Here is a 26377-nt window from a genome sequence, read left to right on the forward strand (position 1 = left end):
AAAAGGTGAAATATTTTGGCTAGAATTGACCCCGGTATTTTGTGTATTTTATAAATTAGAGGAAAAATTAACGAACTGATAGATTAATTAATTGTAACTTAGCTATAAGTTGTCTCTAATAAATTACTGTATATACTTTAACTTTATTGTTTTATTTCATCCAGTCTCCAAAATGATATTCATTTCAATCTGTATTTGGTGAAAATAGAGCAAGAGTGACCACAAAAACCACATAGGTACCTAATTTAAATGAAAATATTGACTATTAAGGACTTATTTCATTTAAAATCTGTATTGAAAAGAATAGAACATAAACTGAAATATTTTTGTAATCCCCTTTATGAGTGACTCTATGAGTCTCTACGAGTACATTAGTTTTAATTTAAAAAACAGTCTGCGCTTTGTATCTATGTTTAAAATTATGGAAGGTAAAATAGATCAATATAAGTAGGTCGTATTTTTGGGTACTTCTCATTTACACACAAATTTGATGGTCACACAATAATAGTTCATAAACGGTATAAGTTAGAACAATAACTTTGAAATCAGATGATAAAATANCTTTTTACAAATTAAGTTTTCATGGATTTTAGAGTCACTTTCACTAGAGCCTCTAGCTCTAGACTTTAAGACTCTAGCCTCTATCTAAATTCGTAATAGATTGAATCTCAGAATCGCTTCCATAAAGATGTATTTTTAGTCTTTAAATATTTGGTAAAAGGTGAAATATTTTGGCTAGAATTGACCCCGGTATTTTGTGTATTTTATAAATTAGATGAAAAATTAACGAACTGATAGATTAATTAATTGTAACTTAGCTATAAGTTGTCTCTAATAAATTACTGTATATACTTTAACTTCATTGTTTTATTTCATCTAGTCTTCAAAATGATATTCATTTCAATCTGTATTTGGTGAAAATAGAGCAAGAGTGACCACAATTAAACCACATAGGTACTAATTTAAATGAAAATATTGACTATTAAGGACTTATTTCATTTAAAATCTGTATTGCAAAGAATAGAACATAAACTGAAATATTTTTGTCATCCCCTTTATGAGTGACTCTATGAGTCTAAGAGTACATTAGTTTTAATTTAAAAAACAGTCTGCGCTTTGTATCTATGTTTAAAATTATGGAAGGTAAAATAGATCAATATAAGTAGGTCGTATTTTCATCGCCACTCGATATAAAATACATATAACTAAACAAAACTACATAGAGACAGATTTTAAAACGCCTGGTAATTTTTTGCATGCACATTCTTCAACAAGTAAAAAAGCTCTGCCTACAACGACTACAATAAAACACAATACAAACGTTTTCATAGATAGAACATAATATAACCACAGATAATATATAACTAATATGAATAAGCGGAGAAATATATTATAAAAGAAAATCACTCTTCTTTCTTTCATCATCATCATCATTTCAGCCATAGGACGTCCACTGCTGAACATAGGCCTCCCCCAATGCTTTCCATGTTGATCGATTGGCAGCGGTCTGCGTCCAGCGCTTCCCTGCTACCTTTACGATGTCGTCGGTCCACCTTGTAGGTGGACGTCCCACGCTGCGTTTTCCGGTACACGGCCTCCATTCCAGAACCTTTCTGCCCCATCGGCCGTCAGTTCTGCGTACTATGTGCCCTGCCCATTGCCACTTCAGCTTGCTAATCCGTCGGGCTATGTCAGCGACTTTGGTTCGNAGCTACAATTTTTGTTTACAAAAAGTTGAAATAAGTTAGAAATAAAATTTGCCACGAAGGTGACGATGAGAACCGTGGCGATGAGAAATACCCTTTTATCACCACTCGATATAAAATACATATAACTAAACAAAACTACATAGAGACAGATTTTAAAACGCCTGGTATTTTTTTGCATGCACATTCTTCAACAAGTAAAAAAGCTCTGCCCACAACGACTACAATAAAACACAATACAAACGTTTTCATAGATAGAACATAATATAACTAATATGAAAGCGGAGAAATATATTATAAAAGAAAATCACTCTTCTTTCTTTATCTGTAGGAAAATAATATATGTTTCACACCAAACAAAGCTAATTGATACTAATTTTAAGGTGATGCGAACGAAAAAAACTGAAAATACAAAAAAAAATATCGTTTTTATCACATTAAATTCGTAATAAACGTAATTTATTTATTTATTCTGCTCTCATCAGGATTTCTATAGGACCTATGGGACCTAACTTTGTAGTCCTCTAAGTACGTAACAGCCAGACAGTCATCAACTGCTTCAAAAATATTTGTTTTGAAATGAAAGGAGAGAAAAATATACACCTAGTTAATTACATTGTGGTCATCTTGGGAATCAAACCTTCAACCGTTGAATCAAGAAAGTAAACAAGTAAACTCTCTCATACTTTGCTAAATAGATAAAAAAAAATATAGATAAAACAAAATATGAAGTCAATAGGCGGTACTTCATACCACCTAATGCTCAATCAAACAAACTTCTTTTGACCTATCTAGGTAATACCTACCTATAAGTAGGTAAGAACTTTACTAGGTAAATACCTCGGAATTCCCACCCGAATAAGTTTGATACTTACCTAAGGTCACATAGTATCAAAATGTCACAATCTTAAGCAAATTTTAATAATTATTCATTATGATTCGTCTCCCACGACGTTTTTGTTTCCTGATACAGTCATCTAGTGATTAACCATTATCTGATATCATTTGCATGCTAAACTAAGTTCATTGTTTAGCTGGTTAGATTTGCCCCTTTTTTAGATATTCACCCAGCATTTTGCTGTTTTTTTCTATCTGAACAATAAGAAAAGGATATGACGTTGAATGCCCTTTGCCCTTTGGTAAACTGGCTTTACTTATAGAGTCCATTTATAACCGTTTCAGACTATTTTTACATGAAATCTTTTACCAAAAAATCTTTTATGAATTTCAGCGGACAAAACATACGATTGTTCATTCGATAATTTAGTGTCTACGTTGACATGACGATGAGTTGTTTGTTGATTTTAGTAACTCTTCTACTTAAATACTAAGTAAGTACCTACTTACGTACGTAAGTACATACAGCCGGCAGCTACACACAAATTACCTCAACTTTGATAAAATTCCAGGAAATTGTACAAAAGGGGTATAAGGCTATTTAAATTAGCACAGAGGATTTAATAGAAATTAACATATAACTCAAAAGCAAGACTTTAATTTACTGAAAATAGCCTGCACATCAAAAAATATTTATCTTTCACCTGAAAGGTATGCCTAAATTGTATACATGCGGCCAACTCCATGACCTCATTCTAATCTCTTCAAGAACAAAAATAAATAAATAAATAAATAAAAAAATAAAAAAACGTTTATTGCTTTTTACACATAAAAGGAATTACAAGAAATAAAATTACATTATAAGCTTAAAATAACTTTTATACTCTGGCTCGTTTCTAACATTCATTTTAAAACCTTTATCTGGCAGTACTTCTGTTATTGCACTACGTCATCACTCACAATAATTGCTAATTACCAATTTTCGGAAGCCCCCAGCTTCCTCATCAAAGCATCGTGAGCAGCAAGTGATACCCATCTACATTGTCTGTCGTCCCACGACCTCTGGTGGCACATGCTGGCTGCACATTCAATTGTATTTACGATAAGGTATTTACGTTGGTAAAGCCATTCATTACAAACGTAGGCTTTTAGGGTTATTTTGAAGTGGATACTGTGATTGATGTGCTGGTTAAGATCTAGCAGCGAGCCTGCAAACGTTTTCACCTGCACCATTAAAAAATGTAAAAAAAAACTTGTAAAAACAAGAAAAACAATAGGATTTTTTCTCGACTATTGCGTTGGAAAAGCTTTCATACTCTACCTGGTTGAAAAGTAACATACCTATTAGTACCTAAGTAGAAGTACCTAGGTGTACTTAGAAAATAAAATAATTTGAGACAATGGTAAATTGCGTAAGAATTTTTATATTTCATGCATTTTGTATTCTTTGTTTGCATGATGAGAGCATGTTTTGAACTTAAAGACAATTGGTTTTTCCATAAACTACGTCAAATCCGCGAGCAAGTTTTTCATTTTGAGAAGTTTTCCAGGTTTTTAACTACTGAGATTACCTATAAGATAGCTTTGTCTTAATTAAGACAGGATATAATATTCTACACGTGGATTCTTTACGTAAGAAAAGTAAATCAAAGAACAGGATCTTCTTACCTATTATAACAACATCCTAACATATTTTTCACTTTAATTTGAACCGGCATATTACTCGTAGTCAAGTACTTCCTTAAGTTTAACTAAATAACTAACGCCCGTATTCACAAACATTACTATGAGGTCTCACAGTGCGCGTGAACGCACAGGGTGACACACGAACCAATCACAGAGCTCTATTCAACGCTGTGCGTTCGATTTGCTGCTTCACTTAAGCAAGCATCGTTTGTGAATACGGGTGTCAATCTATATATATAAAAGAAAGTCGTGTTAGTTACTTCGCTTATAACTCAAGAACGGCTGAACCGATTTAGCTGAAAATTGTCCGGGAGGTAGTTTAGAGCCAGGAGAAGGACATAGGATACTTTTTATCCCGTTCGAAATTAAAAAAAAGTCTGCTTATTTATTGCCATTGAGGCGGAACAAAGTTCGCCGGGTCAGCTAGTAATTGATATAAGTAAGTATTCGTAGACCGAGTAGGTTATCATTAATAGCACCAACGATCTAGTGAAGGTCGCGGGAAGCACCTGTATGCGTGTAGGGCAGGACCAGTCGTAGAAATTCTTGTGAGAGGAGTTTGTCCAGCAGTGGACATTTTAATTAACATAGGTACAATTCCCTTGGAGCAGAAAAGTTCTCGAGTGGCGACCACGGGCTGGAAGACGCGGACGCTGGAGGCGCTGCTTTCGGGGACTGGTCAATCCAAGTTATTCAAATTTATGTATGCGAGTCATTTCTACTAGTATCTTAATATGTAAGTCTAGATATTAGCACGTCACTACCTTGTTTAATATACCACGCAATCTTGTATACCCATTCTTATAAGATACACCATACAAGAATGCATGGTAAATTCAGTAAACTGCTCCTGAATCGAATGTACCTACTACTACTATTTATATTTATTTATATTAACCGGCAGACAGTGGTGACTGAGTTTGATGCGGCGCTTCTTCTCAGCACTTGCCAAATGTTGGTCTCGAAGCGCTGGTAGGGTAAAAAGATTATGAGACATGTAGAGGCTCCTTAAGAGCAAAATGACGATTTGTAAGAACTATTTATTAGTCTAAACAAATAAAGAAATTTTGACTTTTGACTTTTTGACTTTTTTGACGTAGCGTGGACAGGCCACCTTCTAGGTGGACCGATGATCTGGTGAAGGTCGCGAGAAGAGCCTGGACGCGGGCAGCGCAGGACCGTCCACTGTGGAGAGGAGGCCTTTATCCAGCAGTGGACGTCATTTGGCTGAAACGAACGAACGAAAAATTCCCTCATGTTTGAATTCAGTATTCAAAATATTTAAAAACTTTCTCGTACCAAAAGTGGGCATAAAAACGCCACAAATCGACCGATAGGTCCGCGTTAGACGCGCGCGCACCCACCGTGAAGATGCGAGATGCCCTTCGGCCATTGTTGGCCCTCTGTCCTCCGCTCCCTCCTCGTTAGTATGTCTTTGGACATCGCTTCGGCGAATTTGAATCCCTCAGAGGCCAGGTCGGCCTCGAATATATTGAGATTACTTGCGAAAATTGTTGATACCGACTGTTTGTTCTACCAAATCATGCGCTGATGAAGAATCTAAATACCACATTTTGGAAGTAGTTCTAGTAGAGAACTGTGAACATTGTATTATTCCGGATAGCTTCTACTTAATTTATTTTTATCACTATAAGGTTTTATAGTGACTNAGACTCTATTCGACTCTAATCTGTCCAGCGAGTCCAACGACCGCAGTGGCTAATAACTACAACAAAATACATACTAAGGACTGTCAATATTTCAGTACAAGATCCCTATCAATTTAACACGTTTAGCTAGAATATAACTCTAGTAGTGCCTACATAGTCCAGTCAATAAAGCATTATAGATAGAAATCCGTGGAACACACTTTCTGACTTCGGGACTTTATTTAGACTAGTTAGGAGGTGAACATAGCAAAAGTCCCCGCCGGAACAGTTATAAACAGGAGTTGAAGGGATGAACTGCATTATCATCTCTACTTAAATTCAAGCAGATTTAATTTTACCTTATGGTAGAGTCTGTAGGCATGTACGAATATTTACACATTCTCACACCTAGCTACAGGAAGCAATGTATAATAATAATTAGTTAATTACTGACAATACCTACCCCACAATTATAACCAGCTAAACGCATTCAAATGATCTCTAATTACATTATACATCTGCGATCTAATCTACAACAATAAGTAAGTGCGAAGTGGTCTTATAGTCTTAGGCTGAGTTGCACCACCTAACTTTGACCGTAACTTTAACGATAACCGGTGTTTTTGTATGGAGTTTGACAGATTTTTGACGTTTGTCAAAGTTAAAGCTAGATGGTGCAACCCGGCCTTATATTTACTAGATGAGGTGCTTATCATCTCCAATCGCTCATATTTCTTGGTGTGGCAACTTCCGAGGCACCCCCCATTGAATGTAAAGAAGGGACGGTTGGCTGGGCGTACGTGTACATGATATTGAATTCGTATTGACCCCTTGACCCGTTTGAGGAGTGATGGTATCTTCACAGCAAACGATTTGGATCCGGCTTGTTGAAAAATTGAAAAAAATTGTTGTGATTTGAGGTTCTACTACAATAAAATGACCCGTCTTCTGCGATTTTCCTTTATTAGATACTATTCCTTTGTAAGATACTTTAGAATTTAGATTATTCTGGCACTTTTTACAATACACAGGAGTTGCAGCAGTGGGAAAAAGAGGCGGGAATAGACCAATTTTACTTTATATAAAAACAATCAAAATATTTTCAGCAATAAGACAAAGCGAAACTACATTATACAAAAAAATAATAATGGTGTATTTACATGCATCACATATTTTGAATGAAATGTAGAGTTAGTCTTACTTGGTCTTACATGAGATCTGATTAATTACTACCATATACCTCACTCGAATAATCAGGCCATAAGAACTCTGGTACCATATCGACCGATTGTCCGACTTTCGTATCACGCATCTTTGGTAAAACCACCTAATATATCGTGGCACAAACAATGGCAGCCTGGAAGGACACATGCTAATGCACGCCACTGTTGCCCAGTATTTCTAGACCTCTGAGAGGTGAAGAGGATGTTGAGAGGATCTTAATAGCGGGGGGTCTGGAGGCGAGGAAGTTTCACATCTCAGTGAGTACAATTCGACACTATAATATGCGATGACCGCACCGGAACGAGCTTCGGTTTGTGTGTGCACATTGTACTACGAGATGTTTTCGAAAATCACTGGATCTATGAGGATCCATACCTTAAAATAGGTACTTAAAATATCTGAAACTTGTTTAGGTTCAACATTTCATTTCAGCATGTAGGTAACAAGTTCACTTTAGCATAAAAGTTTGATATCTTTGTTATACATAATATAAGTTTTAGGTACATTATTATACTTAAGCTAACTATGAAGTGTAAAAAAAGATAACTTTGTAAAATAAAAGCTTTAGGCGCACTTACCATTGTTTTGAACTCGATAAATTTCATAAAACAATTTCTAACTGGAAGATTAGTATAATTAGATTTAGTGCAATTGATTGTAGATGCCCCGTACAATGGAAACTCGCATAACTAAAGGTCTCTCGTCAGAATTAGACATTTATTACAGCATTGTGCTGCATCCACAAGGCTCGACGGACAACGGACAGACGGACAAGGAAGTGGAACAAACGCCGGACGCGAAAATTAATTATGTCGATAATGAACAGTATGAACATCTTAATGGATATTGGAGGGGCATTATTCGCGCTCATCAGTGTCTTGTAATTAACGCAACGGGGTAACGAGCTGATGATCCAGCTGCAGTAGAGTGGAATGAATCTGATTAGGAGTCTTAAGGTAACCTAGGCTGGTCAAAGCCAGGAGCGGGATGTGGAAGCACTGGTTGGTCTCTAAAGTAGCAGTAGTGGGAGATTATACCAAGAAAAACAACATGTAATTTATATTATTATACCTACTGAACAAATCTTTTTGTATTCTATTAAAAAAAAATTCGCTATATACAGGATGTCCCAAAAAGTAGTGTCAAGCCCAAACCCAGAGGTAAAGCGTCACTAGGGCTGCTTTGCTTACATTCGTCGTATGGATGTAAATACTTCTGAATCAGCTAGGCCTAGTATTCATCCAATAATAATAAAACAAATCAAGTATGTACTTTATCTATTCGTGCCACAGTGACCAAAAAAGTGCCTAAGCACAAATTTAAACCAATAATAACACGAAAACTATAAAAAATCGCGGGGGTACATACATGGGTGTGATACGGGTAGCCCTAGTGATGGACTACCTCTGGGCTTTAGCTTGTCATTAATTTTTGGGACATCCTGTATAATTGGCCATTTTATATTTGTAGCGAAAAAAGAAAAATAATGACTGAATTAAAGCTCTACAATAAAAAACGACCATAAGGACTGATGAGTACCTACTAATGACAAAATAGTAGGAGTACCTACACGTAGGTATTATTATTCGATACGAATGTTACTCTGCCAGAAGTCCTTCCAGGATCATGATAGAACATTATCATCACTGAAGGATAATATGTTATGCCTACCTAGGTACCCAGTGGGGTACATACATACCTATGTACTTATGTATACCTAACCCGTGTAAAGCCTAGATGAGTTTGACGCAAAATAAAAATCCGTCAATAAAAATCCGTCAAAGTCATCCATTTCAAAACAAGTTTTAGAGCTTTCTATGAGCTTTAGGTATCCGTCATACACGCTCTCTAGATAGATAGCGTGACAACTTACGAAAAATCGCTGGCAGAAGCTAGATGCGACAAGTCGAAGACAGCTCAGCATACAGCATATTTATGAGTTCTGATTTATGTTCAGCGTTGACTAATGAAGATGAAGTTTAGCGATAAAGCTCAATGAAATGATACAGAGAAAATAAAATACCTTATACAAAAAAAAAAGAGAATTTTTTATTCAACTGAAACTGGGTTTACCTAACTAAGTAGGTGTCACGACTAATTACTGTCCTACTTATTTCAAGCTGTTAATCCGTCGAACAAATATGACTGCGTAGTCCCGGCTAATCCAGTCTGCCCCCATCAAAGGCATGTGAATACTACCAACTAGGCAAGTACCCTATTAAACTCTCTTTAACGAGGAACGTCTACTACGTTACGTTAAACGATGTTTCATTCAATTGTTACACTAATGATCCAAAAAGATGCAAATGCTGGTGGCGTGTTCCTGGTACAGCACAGAGGATGTGGTGGCCCTCGTATCTCAGGCGCCTGCATCTCTATGCGCTTGCGCACACTAGAAGATAAGCTACCTAGCGTTGATGGTGCTATAAAATCTTTAATGAAAATAGAGCTAACATTGTTGTAGCAAAAAATTTAATATCGTTTTTTCATCAAACTCATTTGAAATATTAGTAATTTTATTGATTGTTTATTGACGCCGTTATTAACGGAGTGATCGCATATTGCTTAAACAAATCAAAATTAGAGTAAGATATATTCCGTAATTAACTCTATTTTTTTAACGAACACCCAAATAATTCGTAGGTAAAATAATTTAAGATATTTTATCCACAAAGATAAAATTAAATAATATGTCTGTAATGACTCGAGAATTGTTCCCTTCGTACCGAGAGTTCCCTTCTTATCGGTGAAGAGAACAACCATACGTATTAACGATGTTTTAGTGGGAAATGCTTTGATAAAACCCTCTGGCCGTCCCCATCGGCCAGTGGGTTATGTGGGACTCTCCTCCCCAGAAAGGCGGGACCTACCCACTAAAACCCGACGGTGTCCTCCGAGGCCAATGAAACGGAGCCCTGAAATTGGACATTCGACCACGTCAAGGCGCACTAATCTACCCCCTGCATTCTCAAAAATCTCCTCGCTCGCTGTATATCACAGCCCTATTATTAATAACAATGACGTCCGGTCGTTTTCACGCGGCATGACTCCGCTGGGCGCTCATTTTTAGCGCCATATATAAGAGGGGGCTTTGTTTTTTACCAGCATAGTCATACCTTGACTTCTGACAGTGCAGTGTTCAGTGCACAGTGGCAAAATGTTTTGGACTTGTGTGCTTGTAGTGTGTGTGTGCGGGGTAGCAAGGACTCAGGTCATCCCTGGTAAGTCCAGGACCAACGATGGTGATTACAATACTGTGAATACGGATGGATCGTTCGATTTTGGGTAATTACGAGCTTTTTTTATCTATTAGCTTATAGAAGTGATAAAGGTTTTAATCTATAGGTAGTTTAGTTTTTTTTTTCTTTCGGAAGTGGTGAAATTGTTAGGAATTATTTCAAGTGATAAAGATTAATCTAGTTGGTGAAATGTTTTGGGAATTATTTTGAGTTTGTTAATTAAGTTGTTGATCTATATTTTGTGTAATAGAGATCATTATAAATTAGTAAGTAAAATTATTAAAAATAAGATTTGAAAATAAATCGTAATAGGGCGTAATAGGCGTGTAACCTAGTGTTATTGATGTAATTTTAAATCACATCTATTTCTTTAATATGTTCATATTTACCTAATGTTAGTAAATTAATTCAAGTAATTCTATTTTAATTGGATTGTTTTAACCGTTAAAATTTCAGTAAGAAGCAGTTTATTAATATTTTTCACTTATATAGATTCATAATGCATAATTTTCACAGATTTTCCATTACAATTTAATAAAAATCGCGGTTGTGTCACTTTTAATTATTTTTTTAGTAGGTATTATTTTAGCGTTACATAGTTTTAACTCCATTGCTTTGTAACTCATAACAATTGGTGATCTACTAGGTACACAAACAAAGACCGAGGTCAGAGCTACCACCTGTCCCACGGCAACGCGAACGGCGTGGTGGGAGGCAGGTTCGGAGCCCGAGACCCTGCTACTGACACCGTCAAGGAGACCGTCTACACTGCTGGGCCTAGGGGGTGAGTTCATCGTCGTTATTATTGCAGCCTGTAGCATCCCACTGCTGGACGTAAGCAAACAAAGTTGCGTTCTTTGTTCGCGATCCCCTGTTTTCAACCAGCGCAATCAGATTCTTCTTCAGGTTGTCGATTGAAGCGCCTATACCACGTTTGTCAGTTTCTATTCCAAAACCTAAGACTGCCACTTGACATTCTGGTTTGTGCCCAAAATGCAACAATAAGAGCAAACGTTATCAAAATTGGTATAAGTTCCACTCTAGCCCTCAGAGGTTAACCCCAAGTGTGTGTGGCTCAGGCCATACTCCACTACGTTGGTCTAGTGCAGCGGTTCCCAAACTTATTTTGTCTACTGCCCACTTTGAGAATAAATTCTTTTTAGCGCCCCCATTTGTAGTCGAGTGTTGAGTGTTCAGTCGGTGTCTAAGAGTCCTCCTAGTAAATGACGCCTCCCAAGCCTCTACACAACGTCCCGATTTTTTTTTTCTGGCCTTACCGCCCCCCTTTAAGCCTGCAGCGCCCACAAGGGGGCGTTATCGCCCACTTTGGGAAAGACTGGTCTAGTGTGAAAAGGTCAAATTAGTGTAGGTGTAAGGTAAGTTCCCAATCTAGCTGTCAGACTTTGGTGATTGCCAAGCACTGCCACCACTTATCTGCATACTGTTCATTAAAGAAAATTTAATCTCACCTTCCAGTTTTCGCGCAAAGGGCCCAAACGTGCACAGAAAGATGGACCTGGACCAGCGCCCCCGGGGGCCCATCGGCAACAAAGACGACCCTTACTTCGACCCCAACGAAGACCCCAGCTACGGCTTCAAGTTCGAAACCAGGACTTACTCAAAAAACGAGAATGCAGACAGCAGGGGCGATGTCAAAGGTAAGATGTGTTTTTTTAATTACTTAATCACTTCTAGAAACAATGAGCCACGTGTACCTTTATGTATTTTCGTGCCTAGGTATGCAATCGTTTGTTACCTGACCGTACGAGTACGTACTACCCTGGCAAAAATGATGACCATGAAATGACGACCAATAAACACCGTGAGGATTCTGTGGTGTGCTTATTCTTAAACGGCAGACATGGTCGTCAATGATTACTTACCTTAACTTTTAATTTATTCGTAGATGCCAGTAATATAAGTGTTAAATTATTACAAATGCACATAATTATTACCTTTGTCACTTCCACAATCCAATGGTAACTAATTATGTTGAAATCCAGCAAACTGTTTTGGCTGCAGAATGTTAGTTCCGAAGAAATACCTAGGCGTGCTTGAAAAAATAACATGCAACTTAATAGGTGCAGTCACCGTCATCATCAAATAGTTCGTGACACCCGAAGTAGCTAATAAGTTCGCAACACGTCTTTTTTACAATGAGTTATGTATTATGAACTATTTGACGCTGACTGTACATAAAATTAACCAAGTAGTGATTTCAGGGTCACACAACAAGACAATTAATTTTAGGCATATTCCTATAAAGATGCTGATGCAGATATTTACGAATATCTACATCGGCAATTATGAAAGCCATGAATATTTCACAGCGCAATAAAATATTGTGTGACTTGAGAAAAACCATGACAATGGCTCATAAGATCTTATAAACAGGTGGAAATCACTTCGTATCTTAACAAGGTTTGTTTATCTATGTCTCTATTAACCGTCTGTACCAGTCGATGTGACGTCACGGCAGCCAGGTGCGCAGTTAACTCGACCCCTTGTGAAAACATGATTATGCTTCATAAGGCCACAAATCTTTACCTGGCGTAGAAGGTCATGGAGGCGTGTGACTAAAACTGTGCTTTACCACCCTAGTGTTCAATATCACTCAACTAATCCCTTAGATTAATAAAACCTAGATGGATAGTCTTCATACAAACGCTTCGTCAAGAGTGAGGCAAAAATCTTNTAGTGACTCTATTGGACTCTAATCTGTCCAGCGAGTACAACGAGTGCAGTGGCTAATAACTACAACAAAATACATACTAAGGACTGTCAATATTTCAGTACAAGATCCCTATCAATGTAACACGTTTAGCTAGAATATAACTCTAGTAGTGCCTACCTACATAGTCCAGTCAATAAAGCATTATAGATAGAAATCCGTGGAACACACTTTCTGACTTCGGGACTTTATTTAGACTAGTTAGGAGGTGAACATAGCAAAAGTCCCCGCCGGAACAGTTATAAACAGGAGTTGAAGGGATGAACTGCATTATCATCTCTACTTAAATTCAAGCAGATTTAATTTTACCTTATGGTAGAGTCTGTAGGCATGTACGAATATTTACACATTCTCACACCTAGCTACAGGAAGCAATGTATAATAATAATTAGTTAATTACTGACAATACCTGCCCCACAATTATAACCAGCTAAACGCATTCAAATGATCTCTAATTACATTTATAAATACATCTGCGATCTAATCTACAACGATAAGTAAGTGCGAAGTGTTCTTACGCCCGTATTCACAAACGAGACTTGGTTAAGTGAAGCATTAAATCGAACGCACAGCGTTGAATAGAGCTTTGTGATTGGATCGTGTGTCACCCTGTACGTCCACGCGCACTGTGAGACCTCATAGTAATGTTTGTGAACTAATATAAGGGCGTTATAGTCTTATATTAGTACCAAATGAGTTGCTTATCATCTCCAATCGCTCATATTTCTTGGTGTGGCAACTTCCGAGGCACCCCCCATTGAATGTAAAGAAGGGACGGTTGGCTGGGCGTACGTGTACATGATATTGAATTCGTATTGACCCCTTGACCCGTTTGAGGTGTGATCGTATCTTCACAGCAAACGATTTGGATCCGCTTTGTTGAAAGCTTGAAAAAAATTGTTGGGACTTGAGGTCCTACTATAATCAAATAGTCCTAATCTTCTGAGATCAAATTGGGGTCAAATACCTGCCTTGTCTAGCATAAAAAGAAAGATTTACCTTACACTAATACACTACATTACACTGTGGATTACTTTAGATTATTTTGGCTACAGGAGTTGCAGCGGTGGGAACATTATAGTAGTTCCATGTCACTTTAGATAAAAACAAAATATTTTCAGTAACAAAACAAAGCGAAACCACATAATAGTAAATATTAAGGGTGTATTTACATACATCACATATTTTGATCGAAATGTAGAGTTAGAGCGTGTATTTAGATATAAGCACAATTTAAGAGCTTGGCTTTACACGTAATTTGATAACTTTTTTACAGTGCGAGCAATTTTACATGAAAATGCTATTGATGGGATCTTATTTAAGTGCTTACTTATTTTTCTAGCGTAGCTTATTTTTATTCATTTTATTGAATTTGTTTACGCAACAATAGGTACAACTTTCGTATATTTAATCACCTGAAAAAGGAGCAATGTGGTTGCTGATTAATAATTAATTTGTCAACATCATGTACCTCACTAGAATAATCAGGCCATAGGAACTCCGGTACCATATCGACCGATTGTCCGACTTTCGTATCACGCATCTTTGGTAAAACCACCTAATATATCGTGCCACAAACAATGGCAGCCTGGAAGGACACATGCTAATGCACGCCACTGATGCCCAGTATTTCTAGACCTCTGAGAGGTGAAGAGGATGTTGAGAGGATCTTAATAGCGGGGGGTCTGGAGGCGAGGAAGTTTCACATCTCAGTGAGTACAATTCGACACTATAATATGCGATGACCGCACCGGAACGAGCTTCGGTTTGTGTGTGCACATTGTACTACGAGATGTTTTCGAAAATCACTGGATCGATGAGGATCCTTACTTTATAATAGGTACCTTGTAATCCAAATTTTATTACCTAAGTAGAGCATTTAAATTCAGCACGTAGGTCACAAGTATTTTCAGTTTTTACTTTTACTTTAGCATAAAAATTACTGACTTTACACACAAATCCAGAATCATAAAATGTGTATTTGTATAAGAAATAATGTGATAAGAAAAGACATTATATCTTTTACCTATGTGACTAAATAGAGAGTGTAAAAGATAAATTAGTAAAAGCATTATGTATACCTATCATTGTCTCGAACTCATAGAGTTATTTTCATAACAATTTCCATTTGGAAAATTCGTATAGTTAATTGGAATTAGTGCAATTGATTATAGATTCCCCGTACAATGGAAACTCGCATAACTAAAGGTCTCTCGTCAGAATTAGACATTTATTACAGCATTGTGCTGCATCCACAAGGCTCGACGGACAACGGACAAACGGACAAGGAAGTGGAACAAACGCCGGACGCGAAAATTAATTATGTCGATAATGAACAGTATGAACATCTTAATGGATATTGGAGGGGCATTATTCGCGCTCATCAGTGTCTTGTAATTAACGCAACGGTGTAACGAGCTGATGATAAAGCTGCAGTGGAATGAATCTGAATATGGTAAAGTGGTATTTGACCACGAGCGGGATGACTTAGGTGACATTTCAACCTAGAAAATCTGATCCGCGGATGAGTTAATATTATCGTCCTTTCGTTAGGTGTCAAATCTTACGCAAAATATTTATCTTCGGATGAAACGTGACTGTTTCTAACTACAAGGTGGACCGACGACATCGTAAAGGTAGCAGGGAAGCGCTGGACGCAGGCCGCTATCAATCGATCAACATGGAAAGCAATGGGGGAGACTATAGGCCTCCCCCAATGCTTTCCATTGGACATTCCATTCAGCAGTGGACCTCCTATGGCTGAAATGATGATGATGGTGATGAATATATTTCGGATGAGACGACACTCCCAAGTTAGAAAAGGTGACCTTTCATGCGAAGTTTTTCATCATTTTGCGGATGATTCGACAACTCATGCATGGATGAGGTTTTTTCGGATGAAATGTCACCTAAGGCCCGCCCATCTAATCATTTCAGTCCCATGACGTCCATTGCTGAACGTTTAAAGCCTCCCCCAATGATTTCCAGATTGGTCGGTTGATGGTACACATTATTAGGTCTCTAAATAGCAGAGGGAGCTGCTTCTAGTAAAAAAAAATATTATTATGCAGTTGGCCAAGTCTATTATTCGTGTAGCGAAAAATACAATCGAATGAGAGCTCTACATTAGAATAATAGTGTAACACTTACTTATCTATGCCAAGCATATCTACAATAAGGTACATTTTACCTTGTACAATGATTAGATGGGTTCAACCGTATTAGAAATTAAATCCGACCAATACATCCTTATGAAATAATCCCAACTATCCCAACTAATATTATAAATGCGAAAGTAACTCTGTCTGTCTGTCTGTCTGTCTGTCTGTCTGTCTGTCTGTTACGCTTTCCCGCTTAAACCTCGCAACCGATTTTGATGAAATTTGGCATAGAGATAGGTTGAGTCCCGGGAAAGAACATAGGATAGTTTTTATCCCGATTTTTGAAACAGGGACGCGCGCGATAAAATTTTTCTGTGACAGACAAAATTCCACGCGGGCGAAGCCGCGGGCGGAAAGCTAGTAAGTTTATATATTTCCATGAGCTTTAACCCTCATTCGCCAGCAGAAACTGGTATGACAAGCCGAAGACATGGTAAAATGGCGCGTTTAGGGGAGATCTATTTCCAGCAGTTGACCCCTATAGAGGAGGAGGTTGGGAGGCCAGGTTCAGCAGTGGACGTCCGGTGGCTGAAATGATGATGAGACGTATAATGTATACGATGATGACGACCTATAGGCTAATGTAGACGAGGTTTAGAGGTAAAATTCAACCATTTGGTTTATCTAGGTAATTAGTTAATGAAGAAATACGTATGTGTGAAGAACGAATATGAATTTTTTCTTACCTAAAACTGGGTTTACCTAACTAAGTAGGTGTCACGACTAATTACTGTACTTATTTCAAGCTGTTAATACGTCAGATAGATAAATGACTGTTTAGTACCGCCTAATCCCGTCTGCCCCCATCAAAAGCATGTGAATACTACCAACTAGGCAAGTTCCTAAACTCTCTTTAACGAAGTTCGTTACTACGAGTTTAACGATTCATTCAATTGTTACACTAATGATCCAAAAAGATGCAAATGTTGGTGGCGTGTTCCTGGTACAGCACAGAGGATGTGGTGGCCCTCGTATCTCAGGCGCCTGCATCTCTATGCGCTTGCGCACACTGGAAGATAAGCTACCTAGCGTTGATGGCGCTATGAAATCTTTATTAATGAAATTAGATCTAAATATTGGCAAAAAATTAAATATCGTTTTTTCATGAAAGTAATTTGAATTGATTGTTTATTGATGCCTTTATTAACGTAGTGACAAATCAAAAGTACCTTCAGTAATAGTCCAGTCAATGAATGCCTTAACGACGGTGTAGAGAGAAATCCATGGAACACAATTTCTGACCTCGGGACTTTATTTAGCCTAGTTAGGTGGTGAACATAGCAAAAGTCCCCGCCCTTAGCCCTTGAGCCGGCGGGGAGAGGGGGGTTTAAAGGTACCACTTTTCGGTTTTTCGCTTAATCCTCGGAAACTATGCGTCCTAGTGACATGACTACTATGAACCAAAAAAAGATTATTCAATTTGCTACAGGTGAGACCGTCAAGTTTTTCTATATCTTGTATAGTTTTTGCGGCATCTGCTCTAGAAGGTGTGTAAAATTGGAAATTTTATTGTTGTCTTACATGTTCCTTTCAGGAGAAAATCGACTAAATCAACATTGAGCAAACACTATAGACAAGCGGGAGCATGTTAAGCCTAGTTCCAGGGAGGGGACTGCACCGTGCGTGTATTTAGACGAACCAATTAGAGCCACTTTTGACTCCTCATCATTCAAAAACTGCTGTGCATTAACACTTCAAATTTGGCTCATGTATTGAGACTTGCAAGATATACATCAGCTTCAAATTTCATAAATATTGTTGAATTGTGATTACTTTAGCTAAATAAAAGATTATTTGCGGATAAAACAGAACAATGTATTTTGCGGTAAAAAATGTACGACGGAAGAGCGATGACAGAGCAGAGCAGTGTTACCAACACAAACATTAAAGAAATTAACACTAATACAGTTCTACCAATATAATAGTAGAAAATGTTGCGTTCAGTATCTAACACCCCCTCTAGAATGCAAACCCATTTTCTCTATACAATAATAGTGTTTGTCTGACGTAGTCCCCTTCGTTAAAATATCGGCTACCATATCACTACCTTTACAATAAACAAAAGTTACATTTTTACAGTTAACATTATCTCTTAAAAAATGAAATCTGATGTCAATATGCTTAGTTCTAGGCTTATAACAATCGGTAGAAGCTAAACGAATTGCACTTTGGTTATCGCAGTGTATAGGCAGGGGACAGTCTTCTTGGAGGCCTAGTTCGCGTTGCAGCTGGCGGAGCCACAATGCCTCTTGCGTCGCCGCAGCCATCGCCATGTACTCTGCCTCGGCTGTAGACAGAGCAACCGTAGACTGCTTGCACGAGTTCCATGCAACGGCGCCGTTCTGAAAAAGAAATATATAGCCGGTGCAGGACCTTCTGTCCTCGGGACTGCTAGCCCAGTCCGAATCACAATAGCCTCTTATCTCGTTTGAGACATCTTTGCTATAGCACAACTTCATGTCTTTTGTGCCTTGTAGGTATCTCATTATTCTCTTGATACCGAGCCAGTGCTGCCGACCAGGATTACTGACATATCGACTAAGTTTGTTCACAGCAAATCCGATATCTGGTCTTGTTGCCTGTGCTATGTACAGTAAGCATCCCACGGCTTGTCGATACGGTATGTTCTCATCCTTCTCTGGGTCATTAGCATCAAATTTCGCATTTACCTCTATTGGTGTTTTTACAGGTTTTGACTCTGACATGCCAAAACAATCTAAAGTTTCCTTGATATAATGTTCTTGATCTAGCTGTATAATTCCTTCCTTACGATTTCGGCTTATATTCAATCCAATAAATTGTTTTGCTTCTCCCAGATCTTTCATGTGAAATTCCTTCTGTAATTTCTCCTTTATGTCCGTCTTCAAGTCTTTATTATTGGAGAAAATTATAAGGTCATCAACCCACACGGCAACAAATATCATAGTTTGTTGTTTAATGCAGTAATAAATGCATGGGTCAATCTTAGATCTAGTGAGCCCAATATTCTGTAATACTCCATCCAGTTTTACATTCCATTGCCGGCTGGCCTGCTTCAAACCATATAATGATTTTTGTAACAAGCATACTTTGCTTCCTTCTTCATATGTTTCAGGTTGGACCATATAAATTTCATTTTCCAGGTCTCCTTGCAAAAATGCTGTTATGGCATCCATGTGACATCAATTCTAAGTTTGCGGAGCGATTTTTATATTTGGAGATTCATTTCTCAATTCCGTGATTCATTTTCTCAATTCGGTGCTCTCTCAATTCGATGCTTAACATTTCTCATAAACCACTTCACAATATTTAGTGACAATGCTATTTTTACATTCAGAATGGAGTAACATTTATTTTTTTGTATTGAAACTACTTAAAAAACTAAATATAAATTTTAGCACCGAATTGAGAAAAAATACACCGTACAGTAGAAATGCCCATTTACATAACTACCTTTCTGGATGCCAAATTTGAACCTTCGAGGCCATCTGGAAGTGGTTAGAATTTGGTCTATAGGTCAGACATGTAGATTTTTGGACGTCAATATCTAAAGAATATATTTATGAAATTTGAAACTGATGTTTATCTTGCAAGTCTCAACACATGAGCCAAATTTGAAGTGTTAATGCACAGTAGTTTTTGAGTGATGAGGGGTCAAAAGTGGCTCAAAGTGGTTCGTCTAAATATACGCACGGTGCAGTCCCCTCCCTGGAACTAGGCTTAACATGCTCCCGCATGTCTAGAATGATTGCTCAATGTTGATTTAGTCGATTTTCTCCTGATGGAAACATGTAAGACAAAAATAAAATTTCCAATATTACAGACCTTCTAGAGCAGATGCCGCGAAAACTATACAATTTATAGAAAAACTTGTCTATCTCACCTGTAGCAAATTGAATATGCTTTTTTTGGTTCAAAGGAGTCATGTCACTAGGACGCATAGTTTCCGAGGATTAAGCGAAAAACCGAAAAGTGGCACCTTTAAACCCCCCTCTCCCCGCCGGCTCAAGGGCTAAGGGTGGGGACTTTTACTATGTTCACCTCCTAACTAGTCTAAATAAAGTCCTGAAGTCAGAAATTGTGTTCTACAGTTTTCCATCTATAATGCTTTTTTGACTGGACTATAAGAAAATTCGTAAGTAACTACCTCTTTAATGAACACCCAAGCAATTCCTCTAATCAAGGTAAAATAATTTAAGACATTTGATCCACAAAGATAAGTCCTAAATGACACGAACTGCTTACGAGTAGTCCATTAGCCTTTTTTTCAGCTGGGAAATGCTTTGCACAAGCCCTGTGGCCGTTGCCATCTGTCATGGGTTATGTAGGACTCTCCCCTAAAACCCAGGAGCCGCAAGCGAGTATTATTCTAAAATCGGACATTCGTCCGCAGCTAAGCGCACTAGCCTAGCATTTTCAAAAATCTCCTCGCTCGCTGTATATCACAGCCCTATTATTAATAACAATGACGTCCGGTCGTTTTCACGCGGCATGACTCCGCTGGGCGCTCATTTTTAGCGCCATATATAAGAGGAGGCTTTGTTTTTTACCAGCATAGTCATACCTTGACTTCTGACAGTGCAGTGTTCAGTGCACAGTGGCAAAATGTTTTGGACTTGTGTGCTTCTAGTGTGTGTGTGCGGGGTAGCAAGGACTCAGGTCATCCCTGGCAAGTCCAGGACCAATGATGGTGATTACAATACTGTGAATACGGATGGATCGTTCGATTTTGGGTAATTACGAGCTTTTATTTATCTATTAGCTTACAGAAGTAATAAAGGTTTTAATCTATAGGTAGTTTAGTTTTCGGAAGTGATAGCATAATAACTTCAAAATTGGTGAAATTATTTCAAGTGATAAAGGTTTATTTAATCGGTGAAATGTTTTTGGAATTATTTTGAGATTGTTAATTAAGTTGTTGATCTATATTTTTGTGTAATTAAATCATTATTTAAATTATTAAGTAAAATTTATAATTGAAACTTATATTTTAATATATTGTATTACGGCACCAGTGTCATTGATGTATTTTAATTTAAATCTGTCTATGTAAAGCCTAACCTAAACTAATTGAATTGTATAAAATTTCATGAAAACTGCAATCAGCAGTTAGTTAATACTTAATTAAAAGATTTTTAAATCCTACATAATTTTCACAGATTTTCCATTCCAATGAATAAAATTCCGTGTGTCTTTAAACTGTATATGAAAATTTTAATAATATTTTGCTAAGTACTCGTATTATTTTAGCGTTACATAATTTTAACTTCATTGCTTTGTAACTCATAACAATTGGTGATCTAGGTACACAAACAAAGACCGAGGTCAGAGCTACCACCTGTCCCACGGCAACGCGAACGGCGTGGTGGGAGGCAGGTTCGGAGCCCGAGACCCTGCCACTGACACCGTCAAGGAGACCGTCTACACTGCTGGGCCTAGGGGGTGAGCCATCATCGTTATTATTGCAGCCTATAGTAGTCCACAGCTAGACGTTAGCCTACCACAAAAGACGCGGTAAAGCACGATCTCACCATTTTCAACCAGCCACTGCCAGCTGTCTTCTTTAGGTTGTCGATTGACTAGCGTGGCGTAGGACAACACGTTTTTCAGTCTCCATTCCAAAACCTTACATACGACAGGTCCACTGCCACTTGAGATTCTGGTTTTTGCCCAAAAAGCAAAGTACCAACCGAGTCAACAGTCCCACTCCGAGCCGGCCACAGGCCTCAACCCCACATGTGGTGTGGCTCAGGATATACTCCACCACGACATCCTAGTGTGGATTATAGCGTCCGATTAGTGTGGGTATAAAGTAAGTCACCAATCTAACTGCCAGACTTTGGTAATCGTCTAATATAGAGATATTTGTGAGTTATCAAACTGAGTTAGAAGCCCAAAATACAAAATAAAAGAAAATTCAATCTCACCTTCCAGTTTTCGCGCAAAGGGCCCAAACGTGCACAGAAAGATGGACCTGGACCAGCGCCCCCGGGGGCCCATCGGCAACAAAGACGACCCTTACTTCGACCCCAACGAGGACCCCAGCTACGGCTTCAAGTTCGAAACCAGGACTTACTCAAAGAACGAGAATGCAGACAGCAGGGGCGATGTCAAAGGTGAGGTGTACTTTTTAATTACTTAATTAGACGCCTACATAATCACTTCTAGAGACAATGAGCCATGTTTTACATAACGATTTTCGATCCTAGGTATGCAATCGTTTGTTACCTGACCGTACGAGTACGTACTACCCTGGCAAAAATGATGACCATGAAATGACGACCAATAATAAACACCGTGAGGATTCTGTGGTGTGCTTATTCTTAAACGGAAGACATGGTCGTCAATGATTACCTACTTACCTTAACTTTTAATTTATTCGTAGATGCCAGTAATATAAGTGTTAAATTATTTACAAATGCACATTACCTTTGTCACTTCCACAATCCAATGGTAACTAATTATGTTGAAATCCAGCAAACTGTTTTGGCTGCAGAATGTTAGTTCCGAAGAAATACCTAGGCGTGCTTGAAAAAATAACATGCAACTTAATAGCTTTCAAGGGGAGAGCGTATCTTTACCTTAAAGGCCGGCAACGCACCTGTAACGCCCCTGGGTCTGCGGGTGTCTATGGGCGACAGTAATCACTTACCATCAGGTGATCCGTCTGCTCGTTTGCCTCCTGTCACATAAAAAAAAAAACTTAATAGGTACAGTCACCGTCATCATCAAATAGTTCGTGACACCCGAAGTAGCTAACAAGTTCGCAACACGTCTTTATTACAATGAGTTATGTATTATGAACTATATGACGCTGACTGTACATAAAATTAACCAAGTAGTGATTTCAGGGTCACACAACAAGACAATTAATTTTAGGCATATTCCTATAAAGATGCTGATGCAGATATAAACGAATATCTACATCGGCAATTATGAAAGCCATGAATATTTTACAGCGCAATAAGATATTGTATGACTTGAGAAAAACCATGATAATGGCTCATAAGATCTTCTTTTTTTTTTTTTTTTNGTATCTTTTGGGGGGCGATATGTTTTACATCTTGTGGGCATAGGATGTGTTTGCCCAGGTGTAAGCTCCGCTTGCGCATCAGAGGTCCGCAGTCCGTGAGAATGTGTAGTGGCGTTTCATCTGCCTCTTGGCACATCCTGCACGTTCTTGTTTCGGACAGTCCCATAGTGGACAAGTGCTTGTTTAAGCTGCAGTGTCCAGTGAGGGCTCGAACTAAGATGCGCATTTTGGTCCTACTCAGTCCTATGATCTGCTTAGAGCTTTTTCGATCATAGGCTTTTATGAGAGCTTTGGAATGAGTTAATCCTGGCGTGTCTGACCATGCCATAAAGGATTTGTTTAAATAGATGTTCTCCATGTATTATGAACTATATGACGCTGACTGTACATAAAATTAATAATTAGTGATTTCAGGGTCACACAACAAGACAATTAATTTTAGGCATATTCCTATAAAGATGCTGATGCAGATATTTACGAATACCTACATCGGCAATTATGAAAGCCATGAATATTTCACAGCGCAATAAAATATTGTGTGACTTGAGAAAAACCATGACAATGGCTCATAAGATCTTATAAACAGGTGGAAATCACTTCGTATCTTAACAAGGTTTGTTTATACGTTGTCTCAATTAACCGTTAGTACCAGAATCGATGTGACGTCACGGCAGCCCCCAGAAGGTTCCCATCTGCCCCCTTTGAGCCTACCACAGGATGGCATGTGACTAAAACTGGTTTACCACCCTAGTGTTCAATATCACTCAAGTAACCCCAACTAATTTTAACTCTTTTCTTCAAGGCCACTACTCCTTCGTCGACGACGTGGGCGAAAGACACGATGTCTCGTACATAGCCGGTCGAGACACAGGCTTTCACGTCTCTTCTGCGCACCCAGACAGCCCCAGCATCATCGGGTCTCCATTCCACCGCGCGCCGCTGGTCAGGGGTGAGGCCAAGCCTCGTGGGAGGACTGCTGTGCAGAGGGGGCTTGATGGATCCTACAGGTACCTACTGATCAATGTCACCTAGTGTAGTTATCTACTATCTGACCGTCGATTCTTTCATGACATAATTCTACTAACAAAACGGCTGCAAAACAAAAACATTGCAATAAAACTTGACCTTGACCATGCTTGGTTAAGCTGGGTTAACATTAAAGATATTCCATGTGGCAATCTTAATGATTCTATCCTCTAGCAGAACTCCATCAGATAGTTAATCAATAAATACCAAACAATTGGAGAAGAATATAACAAAAACTACTTTAAAAATTGCAAATACAGTAGGGTATCTACATACCTTGAAATTATTTTTTGATCTCGTTTTTCTTAACTGAAACCTGTATAAATGGGTCATCCTCATCACTCCTGATACTTTGCAATGTTTTTAATTAAGTTGTTTTTCGTCTGTAATTAAGCCAGAATTTTATCTAGATAATTAAACAGGTAACTGAAATTAGACAAGTTATATTTTGTAACTTTTTATGCAGATTTATATCAGCTGGCCCAGACCAAAGAAGAACTGAGAGCAGTGATTCACACGGAAACGTCAGGGGATCCTACACGTTCTTAGATGACAAAGGAGTTCAAAGGTAAACATTGTTAACACCTAATGGAAAATAGACCTATAAAATATTGGCTTACCTGGTTGTCGATTTACTTCTGATACTTCTTTAAATACTAAAATTAATTTAATTTAATTTAATTTCTAGAACTGTCAACTATATCGCTGGCCCAGGAATTGGATATCGCATAGTGAAGAACAGCAAGGACCCTTACATCCCACCATTCTTCCCGACGATCCCTAGCGCGTATGACCCAGACTTCGTGAATGCGGCAGGCTCAACCAACTTCTCGCCTGATGACAGCGGAACCGATGATGTGTTCAAAGGTAACCGTTTTGATCCGGCTCGAAGGATCAAGTACTATATGCTTCACACAGCTAACAATGGTTTGGGCTTGCTGATCCCATAATGGTTTTACTAACTTTTAACACAGCAAAGTTCTCACAGTTGTTGTATCTCACCGTAGGTCCGGATGGCACAGCTGCGTCGGGACACGTAAAACCACCTCCCTTCCCAAGCAGCGACAAAGACAGGCCAAGTAGTAAACCCAGTTCTGAGCCCACAGGGCCTGCCCCTAGTGGTTCGGACACCTTCAGTGGTTCAGACAGCTTCGGTGGATCCGATAGTTTTAGCGGATCAGACAGTTTCAATGGGCCAGTCAGCCCTAGCGGGTCTAGTGAGGCCGAGCCTGATAGTCCACCAGACACTGGGTATCAAAGCCCTGCGTTCCCGCAAGGTAGTGGTACGGATGATATAACGTACGTTGATGAAGACATCTCGAATTTCGGAGGCGCCAAGCCAACAAAAGGACCAGGTGACGAATAGCATGGATCACGGCAAGGTGATTGAAGCTTGTGATCTTGTTCCGTAACTCCATAACCGTACGACTGATTTTACTGACGCTAAAGAAAGAAAGATCGCAGGCGCTCGTGGGCCTCTTTGTTCTAAAGATGCCTCTACGGTTAGAAACAAGGTCACAGCCGATCCACTTGCTAGAAGTTGAAGAGTTGCACTGTAGAACTATTTAAAATTTAGTTTTAATAAAAAAAAAATTGCTTGAATGCAATAAACATGTTCACAAGCAAATTGGTTTTTATTACACCAACACCTTACGGCACCTCGCACATCGCTGTCAGCACCGCATAAGAATATAGAAGTGATTGCATATTACAGGCAAACCAGGACGCCCGAGCAAGCCTTATAGGCCGACGAAGAAGCCTTATGTGCCACTTAAACCTTTCGAGACGAATAATAACGATGACAACGGAGCGTTCGATGCCGGGAAAGGCGAAAATAACGGTCCCCAATTCGCTATAGGATTTAACATACACCACTCGAAACCTGGTACGACTATAATAAGAAACATAGGTAGAGATTATTTCGGCGTGCCTCCGGGAGTGTCGGTTAGAGCACACGTGCAAAGCATCGACCTATATCCCTTTGATTCCAAGCCCATATCTCCCTCTGAAGCGCTAGAAAAGGACAAAACATAATGTTAGCCACGCTGTAACATAATTAAGTTATTTGTCGACACTTACTGTAATTATTATGTAATAAGATGTAAA

The 26377-nt window shown here is 38.6% G+C and overlaps 1 protein-coding gene across 3 annotated transcripts; it reads left to right on the forward strand.

The window, feature by feature from the left end:
- Positions 1–10199: 10199 nt before the first annotated feature.
- Positions 10200–26355, forward strand: Cpr73D (Cuticular protein 73D). Of its 3 annotated transcripts, none has more exons than XM_028306561.1 (8): positions 10200–10387; positions 10988–11125; positions 11818–11999; positions 24048–24252; positions 24738–24839; positions 24960–25138; positions 25279–25626; positions 25986–26355. In XM_028306561.1, exons 1-8 carry the CDS (start codon positions 10260–10262, stop codon positions 26303–26305), a joined length of 1602 nt encoding a protein of 533 aa, XP_028162362.1. In that variant the 5' UTR covers positions 10200–10259; the 3' UTR covers positions 26306–26355. The 3 variants fall into 3 exon arrangements, with proteins under 3 accessions (XP_028162362.1, XP_028162361.1, XP_028162363.1); XM_028306560.1 differs by lacking the exons at positions 10200–10387; positions 10988–11125; positions 11818–11999 and adding exons at positions 20788–20945; positions 21517–21654; positions 22147–22328; XM_028306562.1 differs by lacking the exons at positions 10200–10387; positions 10988–11125; positions 11818–11999 and adding exons at positions 20788–20945; positions 21517–21654; positions 22147–22328 and having other exon boundaries at positions 25279–25653; positions 25986–26052.
- Positions 26356–26377: the final 22 nt, after the last annotated feature.

This window comes from Ostrinia furnacalis, unplaced genomic scaffold, assembly GCF_004193835.3.
Source record: "Ostrinia furnacalis isolate ACB-3 unplaced genomic scaffold, ASM419383v2 OfSCF2036, whole genome shotgun sequence".
Lineage (NCBI taxonomy): Eukaryota > Metazoa > Arthropoda > Insecta > Lepidoptera > Crambidae > Ostrinia > Ostrinia furnacalis.

What these genes read in the sequence shown, in the direction of transcription:
- Cpr73D (XM_028306561.1), top strand. Translation starts at nt 10,260, where the DNA reads ATGTTTTGGACTTGTGTGCTTGTAGTGTGTGTGTGCGGGGTAGCAAGG. An exon ending in GATGGATCGTTCGATTTTGG is followed by an intron (nt 10,388 to 10,987) that starts GTAATTACGAGC and finishes GTGATCTACTAG; the next exon opens with GTACACAAACAAAGACCGAG. An exon ending in CAGCAGGGGCGATGTCAAAG is followed by an intron (nt 12,000 to 24,047) that starts GTAAGATGTGTT and finishes CTTTTCTTCAAG; the next exon opens with GCCACTACTCCTTCGTCGAC.